Source organism: Empidonax traillii, unplaced genomic scaffold (assembly GCF_003031625.1).
Source record: "Empidonax traillii isolate 1590-97213 ecotype Southwest subspecies unplaced genomic scaffold, ASM303162v1 scaffold410:size520991, whole genome shotgun sequence".
Lineage (NCBI taxonomy): Eukaryota > Metazoa > Chordata > Aves > Passeriformes > Tyrannidae > Empidonax > Empidonax traillii.
Window position 1 is genome coordinate 201308 of NW_020955603.1, and position 8704 is coordinate 210011.

General features: G+C 44.9%; 1 protein-coding gene across 1 annotated transcript; it reads left to right on the forward strand.

Moving 5' to 3' along the window:
- The first annotated feature begins 280 nt into the window (after window positions 1-280).
- Window positions 281-6542, forward strand: CUNH11orf58 (chromosome unknown C11orf58 homolog). Its single transcript, XM_027893915.1, has 5 exons — window positions 281-437; window positions 625-705; window positions 1879-1939; window positions 3698-3807; window positions 5006-6542. Exons 1-5 carry the CDS (start codon window positions 378-380, stop codon window positions 5213-5215), a joined length of 522 nt encoding a protein of 173 aa, XP_027749716.1. The 5' UTR covers window positions 281-377; the 3' UTR covers window positions 5216-6542.
- Window positions 6543-8704: the final 2162 nt, after the last annotated feature.

The window sequence follows — 8704 nt, forward strand, 5'->3', positions numbered from 1 at the left end:
AGTGGGAAACACCCGGAGCTCCACACAGAGGGCTCCACTCGGGGCACTCGCTAGCCCTCTCCACACGAAGGGGCATGGCCGGGAGGCAGAGGGGAGCTGGCACCCGAGCACCCCAAAGAGCAGCACGAAACCCCGGGCTCCCCCCATCCCGGGATGTGCGGGAAGTGCCGGGCCCTGTCCCCGCCCCACCCGTCACGGGGCGGGCCCCGCGCCGCGGGGCACTCTGGGCCACGTAGTCCACGCGCAGTGCACACCCACCGCTACCGCCACCGCCGAACTACCGATCCCAGCGGCCCCTGCGCCCCGCCCGTCCCCGCCCCCGCGGGCGCGGCTCCGGCAGGAAGGCGGCGGCAGGGCCCGGTCAGCGAGCCGCGGCCATGAGCTCCGCCAGGGAGTCCCAGAGCCACCACGGCCTCAAGCGAGCGGCCTCCCCCGATGTAACCGGGCGCGGGGCGGCGGCGCGGCGGGAGGGGGGAGGCGGTGCGGGAGGAGGAGGAGGAGGAGGAGGAGGCGGCGGCGGGGCTCCCGGCGGGCCGCGGGGAGGCCGCGGGCGCCCGGGCGGGCCCGCGGCGGGGCGGAGGGGCCGCTCGGGCGGGCGGGCGCAGTGAGCGTGTGCTCCCGCAGGGCTCCAGCAGCTGGGAGGCGGCGGATCTGGGCAACGAGGAGCGCAAGCAGAAGTTCCTGCGGCTGATGGGCGCCGGGAAGGTGAGGCCGCCCCGTCCCCATCGGCCCCCATCGCATCCCCGCGGGCACACGGGGTGGGGCGGGCGGAGCCCCCGGGCCGAGTGCGGGGCTCCGTGTGCGATGGACCGCGGTGCGCCCCGAGGGGAACCACAACAGCCAGAAGCGACGGGGCTTTGGGGCTCTCCTTCTGGGAGGATTTGGGTTCCACTGCTGTTGTGTCATCACAACACAAAACGTTGCTCTGAAGTTGTCCAGTCCCTGCGCTTCGGCTTCATCCCCAACCCACGCCTTGATGCTTTCAGAGCAGCTCGTAAACTATCTGTGAACGCGCCTGAGTGTGTCCTTGTTACAGACTAACAAACCTGTGTAAAATTCTCTTGCACTGGGAAAAAACTTTTTTTTTAGAAAAAAGGTAGCTGATAGACTAAGCCAGTAAAGTAGTAAACCTACTTAATCCATCCAGGAAATATTTTTAAAAAGGAAATGCTCTAAAATTATATATCTATTATGCTTGCTGCAAAAAATATTGCAAACCCCGCAAAATATGCTTTGTTCACATATAAAATGTTGTAAGCTAAAATATATTACTATATTAAAGAGGTGAAAGTTAATACTTCCTAATGGATAGGGATACAACACCCTATTAAAGCATCCCACTACCACTGATCTTAATGTCTGCTTGGATACTTAATGCTGCTTGCTGTGTAATGCCAGTTCTTGCCTGTTGGGACACACTTGCTAATGAGCAACTACTGAGCCAATAAATTAATGAACACTGTAAAGTTCTTACCTGATTCTACCAGTCTGAAAGGGGGACCATTGTAAGATGCACAGCCAGAACTAATGCAGAGTGCCAGAGAAAGGGAAGATCATCAGAACCTAGATAAGCATTTGTCCAGCATCATGTAGTATTGTTTTCGTATGAGTGGCAAGAAGCAGGATAAAACAGAACCAGCTTTGGGGTCCAGGAAGAGCAAAGAGTGTCTAGTTGTTGGGGTTTGTTTTTCAGAAAATTCAGCAAAACAAAGATGAAACGAGTTCACCAAGAGGCAGTAGCTGTTAGCTAGTAAAACTTACAGTCCTACAGTTGGTTGTCAGGGTTTGACAGCAGACCTATTCCATCCGAGATTCCAGGATGCTGGCAAAGCTGTCAGTGCAACCTAAAGCTCCAAAACAAACTGCCTTTTCTTTTAGAAAGAACATACTGGCCGCCTTGTTATCGGAGACCACAGATCAACCTCTCACTTCAGGACAGGTCAGTTTATCCAACAGCTGATACAAAGTTGGAAATCTTACCCTTATTTAGGAACATGCCAGTACTTTGAGTAGATATTGCAGGGAGGGATTTCAGGTTTCGTGGCTGCAGCTGAAGACAGGTCAGTCTGTGGAGTTGTTCTTAATGTCTCATTAGATTACTGACAAACAGTTTCTCTGCCTGCACTTGCCTTCTGGAGTCCAGGTTCAGCCAAGTGGTCAAGATGGTCAGGCACACTTGTGTACAAAAGCCCTGGCAATCGTGGCCTGCAGGTCCTCCATGTTATTTTGCAGTCAAAATAAGTTCTATTGCCATTGGCACCTAGCAGCGTTACGCTTCCTTGCTGCCAGGTGTGGATATCCAAACCTTGAAATTGTTGTGCATGGAAAAGAACAGGGTTGGTTTCTCCCTCACCTGGTTACCTGTTGCTTCTGCCCTAACGCGGTGAGGCAGAAGCTGAAAAGATCCGTAGGGTCATCTTGGCAATCAGCAATAATTGCATGTCATGTATGACCGTGGTACCCTCTTATCGTGCTTGCTGAGGTAGTTAAGTCAAAGTACATTGCACCAAGCTAGGTTGGACTGCACTGCCTGAGAGAAGCTTTGATAAAGCGGTGTAGAATAGCAGTTGTCACTGTTCCAGAAAACTTGCCACGATACACTCCACTGATCATTTTTCAGTTGATGAAAAATTATTTATGGACCAAAAGAAGCCTGAGGATTAGTTCCAGGTTCTGCTGTTAAGCTTGCAGAGTGACTGAGAATCACTTCCTCATACGTGAATTTCCTGGAAAGGAGATGATGTTTCTCCTATGGAGTCATAAAGAGTCAGTACTGCTTTGTTGTTAGCAAAAAGTTAAAGTGCTGGTTTTGTCACAAAAAAAAAAAAAAAAAAAAAAGAGAACAGCTATTTCCTTTCCTTAACACTGCTTTGTCCAACATACAGTGTTGCCCTTTTACAACAACACACAGCTCTGACTTCCAAATGAGGAAAAGTGAATTTGCAATACAACCTATCAGCTTCACAGAGATACAAATTAAAAACTACAGCGTTGTAGGCCTGTTGGGGACATTTAGAGATTCCTACCTTTTAAAAGAACAGAGGAGTCTTAACCATTGTAGATTTTGTAGACCATGTTTTTCCCCATGAAAGTGATTATTTATTTACTTACTCAAACAAGTAAAGAGCATGTAGGAGTAAAGAGATTGTGAAGTAAGTAAAGAGTTTGTGAAAATTAGTATTTCTGATAATTCCTAAAGATGGAAGAATGCAGAGCTGTAGTAACTGCAGCTGGTGTTACTACAGTTCAGGTTGCATGAAATAGTTTCAGATACAGCTCTATAAACAAGAGTGGTAGTATTGTCCTGAGTTCTGATGCTATATATGCATCATGATTTAATCACGGTAATCCTGTGGTATGTAGTGAAGGTCAAAAACTTTCTCCTTGCTGTGACATGTTGCAGTATTGGCAGGAAGCACAAAGAATTCGTGCTGAGTTATGTTGTTTAGTGGGATGTAACACTGTGTGTAGTACAACTGAACACATCAGGTCTTAGGAACTTTCTATCAAAGCAGTTCTGCTTGCACACTTGATACAATTGCTTATAAATCTGATGGTTTGTATGCAGTAATACTCTCAATCTAGTAGTTTAAGATGGTTAAATTTAAACTTTTTGACTTTGTAAATATGACTTCATGTAATTTGATGTCTTTGTTAATTTGAATGAACCATAACCAAAGTACCCTGGACAATGCAGGGGAAGAAGACAAGAAAATGAATGAAGAATTGGAGTCCCAGTACCAACAAAGCATGGACAGCACAATGTCTGGGCGGAACCGGCGCCACTGCGGACTTGGTTTCAGTGAGGTACTAAGTTTATTTCCATAATGATTTGGCTTTCACTTCACTAAGACGATACTTGGTTTAAAAACCCAACCACCACAACTAGTGGCAAACCTTCACAGTTGGGGTTAAAGGACAAACTTACGGCAGGCACTTGACTCCTGTTCATGTACAGTGTGGTGGCCATTTAGGTGCCCGGAAGGGACTGATGCTTCTTGTTGTTCTGATAAGAGGTATGACAGGCTTAATGCTCCATAGTAATCAAGACTGATTAGGGCAGAAAGTGACAAATGAATCAGGGTGTTGCCAAGGAATAATACATAAGTAGGCAGAATAACCATCTGCCTTGTTGCTGAAAGCTAATTAACCTCAGCTTCTTGTTGTGGGGAGGCACATACCTCTCTGTGGTCCTGCAAAGTAAGAGGTCAGACTTGCTGTACAAAATCTTGCAGTGAGCTGACGCCTGCCTAGTCTTGTACTCACAAGGAATTCCGTAGGAATGAGCTGGAAGAGTAGTGTGACAAAACCCAAGAGAATCAGGTTATTAGGAACGTGGCTCCATCTGCCAAGTGAAAGGTGCAGTAATTAAATTTTTGCTAACTCTTAGCACCAACTGCATAAAAACATAGCTGATGTTGCCGGAGTGAGTAAAACCACAGGTACAGTGCTGGGAATTCTTAATGTTACAGCCAGGGAGGCTTTGCTCTTTAGGACCATTAACAAAATGCCATTTTGGATTGTCCTGGTTAGCAGTATCGTTGGATTACTTCAGCGTTCCTCATGTTGCAGTTTGCTAAACTTACTTTGAAAGATCAGTCACGAATGTGAATTCTTGCTGGTCTGGCTGTTAGTTCCGTTGTGTCACATTCCATGACAAGTATTCCAGTGTCGTGTACTGTGTGCACCACAGTGTGGAATTACCAAACTGATGTGATCTGAAACTTTTCAGACTTGCTGAATGGTGTCTTTAGGATTTCTGCTGTAATTAAATAAACCAGTGGCTGATGAAACCATGGATGTCACGATTGGCATGGGTTACCACCTCAGAGGAGTTGCTCTCTAAAATTTTGTGTATTACAGGCCACTGTTCAGCAGCAAAGCGCATTTTAGTAGCAAAATGAAAGGAGCTATTAAGCAAAACAGTCTCACTGGGAAATCTTAAAGGCTGCAGTGGAGTTGCCAAGAAATAATGTTATCTCTGTCTCATAGTCTGAACTTGTAGTTTCAGGAAGATGAAGAACAAGAAGAGGCAGCTGGACACTCCTCTGATGAGAGTTCAGAGGACTCTGAAAGTGGCTCTGATTCAGAGCAAGAGGAGTCTGCAGAGGAGCTACAACCTGCTGAAAAACACGAGGAAGCTGAGGTTCCAGAAAACAAAAAAGAAGCAAAAAGCAACTATAAAATGATGTTTGTGAAAGCCAGTGGTTCATAACTGCAGATGTAACAGCTTTGTATTTAAAGTACAGTAAGCCTTATTGTTACAGTGCAAAGTGGAGGACTGCTACAGCACAAATCTTTGTATTTTGATTTTAAGAAGACCCCGTTAGATGACAAAAAGTAGTATTTGCTTTCTGTTGCCATGGATAACATTTTTATGGGCACGGTGATATTACTGGTTTTTGTAAAGTGTATGAAATCCTGGACGGAGAAATAAATTTGTTCTGCCCAATCTCTACAATGTTATCTAAACTATCCCTTCCCTTATTCCACGCCAGATAAGGAAGCTTCATGTTAGTGGTTTATTCAGTTAGTACCCCAGTCTTGAATTTTTAACTATTAAGATTACATGTGAATTACGTGATGTTGCATTAGTTGTAAAATACCAATATCAGCATTATTCTGTGATGTACTAGAGCTTTAAACAATGATTTTGTCTATAGATGCTAGTGTTGGCAGGGCTGAGAGGAGAAATTGCTCACTTTTGTGATAGTATTAATCACTGTATCCATCTGAAGTCCTACAGCAGTTGCATGGAGAAGATGTTTTAGAAAAACATAATACAACAGAAGGCTCTAATTGCTTCTTTGGCTTTCTAATGAGGGGAATAAGCTGTAGTTTTTTTCTACCTTTCAGTAGAAAAGAGTGATTTTTGAATTACTGGTTCCTGGTTATAGCACTGAGCTGTTATTAAAAATAACTCCTCCTGAAGAAACAAGTTTACTTTGAAAGAGAAAGTATACTTTGATAATGAAAAGGATATACAAATCATTTAGCTTTTTTAAAATATAGAATAAAGAGTAAAGTATGTGAGCCCTTCTTCCTTTTCTCCCCGTACATGCATCACTTGGAGGTCTGAGTCAATTTATCACAAGGTGGTACCTCTCAAGTCAACTGATATGCTTAGAGAACCAGTAACTCCTTCCAGCAAGAATTAAACACATCCATTCCTCTGCAAATTCATTGCATTCAAGTAATGAATAAAATATCAGAGCTTTTAAGACTGTTTCCTCTTAGTACATTAGATCGCCTGCCTCTCCTTGCTGGGAGAACAGGACATCTGATCTGTACCTCTAGTACAGCCACGCTCAACCACAGCAGTGTTTCAGGAAACACTCTGGATGCTTGTGGAGATTCCCATTCCTGTGTACAATTTCTGACGTGCAGACAACATTTTCCAGCCAGTCGGCTGGCAGGAAAGCAGCAGTGTGTACTGTCATTGCATAGTTATTGAATGTAAACATTGCAGCATCAGTTATTGGGGGAGGACTTGGAATAAGTTACATTATGAAAAAGAATAAAAGTAATATTGTAAATAAAAACTGAGTGTAGATTTTGATTGATATGTTTTACGATATCCACATTTAATACAATTTTTTTGAGTCATTCAGTTTGAAGAACAATGTTACGGCAGCCCTGAATGGTCAGTCATTTGTACTTGATTTCTGTGGATATTATACTGCAAGCTGCTAACATAAGAGAAAAATTCAGGTTGCTTGTGCATTGTGAACAGAGAAAACCTCACCATGACTTAGGAAAGCTGTTCTGTCTCTAGGAAGGAGAGCGAAACCCTCCCCAAGAGATCAACTGATTACTTTCCTAAATAAAAACATGCCAGGTTTTTCCTATTTAGACACTGGAGCTACACTTGAACCAGCATTTCACTGTTAAATCCTTTCAGCTGTGGCTGCCCTTGACGGCCTTGCTGTGTATACACTTACCTCTCCGCCTTCTCTGTCCCAGCACTGCTGCTCTCACCACCTTTCCCTCTGCAGCTCTCCGGGCTTTCCCACCAGCATGCAGCCAAGCAGAGACTTGTGTTGGGAGGGTGATGGAATCCATTGCTGCAGACCCACCCTTCCAGGTGGAGGGCCCTGCTGCTTTCCCACTGGCCTCAGAGGCAGGGCAGGGTAAAACCTCACCTGAGGGCTTTTCTCCACAGTGCAAGTGATCTGGAAAGACCCAGGAAAAGATCCAGCTGGATGGCCCTGCATGGATCTCTGTCAGCAGACACAATGAGAGGCTCTTCCACTCAGCCTCCTGCCTCACAAACCACATTTGGCTATCAGTTTCAATTATAAACAAATAGAACACAACTATAAACTGACATTTAACTATTCTATTTATAGTTCAGACCAAAAAGAAAAAAAAAATCAACTTCTGTTATCTGAAAGTATGAAACCTAATATTGTGAACATCTGATGAGGTTTGGTGTAAATTATCTGCAATGCTCATCTAAAACTCACCTGCTCAAGACAGGAAGAGTTCTACACAATCATGTCTGTTTTTAACATTTAAAAACATACTAAGAACTCACCGATCCTTCTGTGGAGCCGCCTAAGAAGCTTCTCTGTATTTACCAAAAAAGGCTCACTGTAGTTTGTGCAGTCAGTTTTAGCAACATTTGATGTAACAGCATCGGCAGTAGTGGCATGGATAGTAGCAAGGTGGTTTCAGTTCTCATCGGAGACAGAGAATACAGGAAAAATCAAGGTTGGTCTCTTGGTTGAGTCTGGTCAGTCCTTTGCTTTTTCAGGCTGGTATGGAAGGAGCTCCCAGTAGTGACAGCAGAACACATCATAAGCAGACACGGAGTCATAAAAAGGGCCACTGCATTTGGGTATTCAAACAAGATTTGGCTACTAAAATTCCTCAAAGACCAGTTTATTTCCATCTCAATAGAAAGGCCCAATCTGCTCGTTCTCCTACACGTCTTCAGAAACAGCAGATTAGAGTTAGATCACAGATGGTTGTCACGGAACAACCGTCACATCTGGGAAGTTTTCATCTGTTTCTAAACCAGTGAAAATTTACCTACACAAAGGGCAATGCTGGTGCATTATCAGCACTTGGCTTTGGAAGATGGAAAACCCCTCAACAATGTCAAAACCACCGGTGTGCCTGTTTCCCTTCCATTTGCCCTGAACAGGGAACCCCTCAAGATGAGCTCTTCCACAGCCCCACTGTCCATCAGGTCCTGCAGTCACAACAGAGGGTTCTTCTAAGCCAAATAAAAAGGGATTCTCAACATCCTACAGGAATTCTCTGAGGCCAAGAAAGCCAGATCTGCAAGTTGCCCCGTAGCTTTCTGCAACTGCTTTACACTTTACTCTCCCTTTCTTCCTGAAGAGGAAGCTGACAACTTGATTCCTGAAAGCACAATTTATAGGCCAGCTTCAAAGCTATAGGTCCTTCTAAGGCTCTGGTTGGGGAATTCACATCAAAGACAATGTGCACATGTTGTTCTGATGCCAGAGAGGACGGTTGGTAGAAATCTCTGTGGATTTGCTGCAGTCCCCAGTACAGGGATTAAATTATGCACTGAAGCTGCCTCTGTAAACTGCAGGAGACAAAGAGAATAAGTGGCAGTGCAATATCTCATAATCAAAGCCTGGCACGGTTCTCTTGGAAGCTGTCAGGGGATTAAGAGAAGGGACATGTGTCAAGGCACCCTCACTGAAGGGACAAAGAAGAAGCTGGTTTT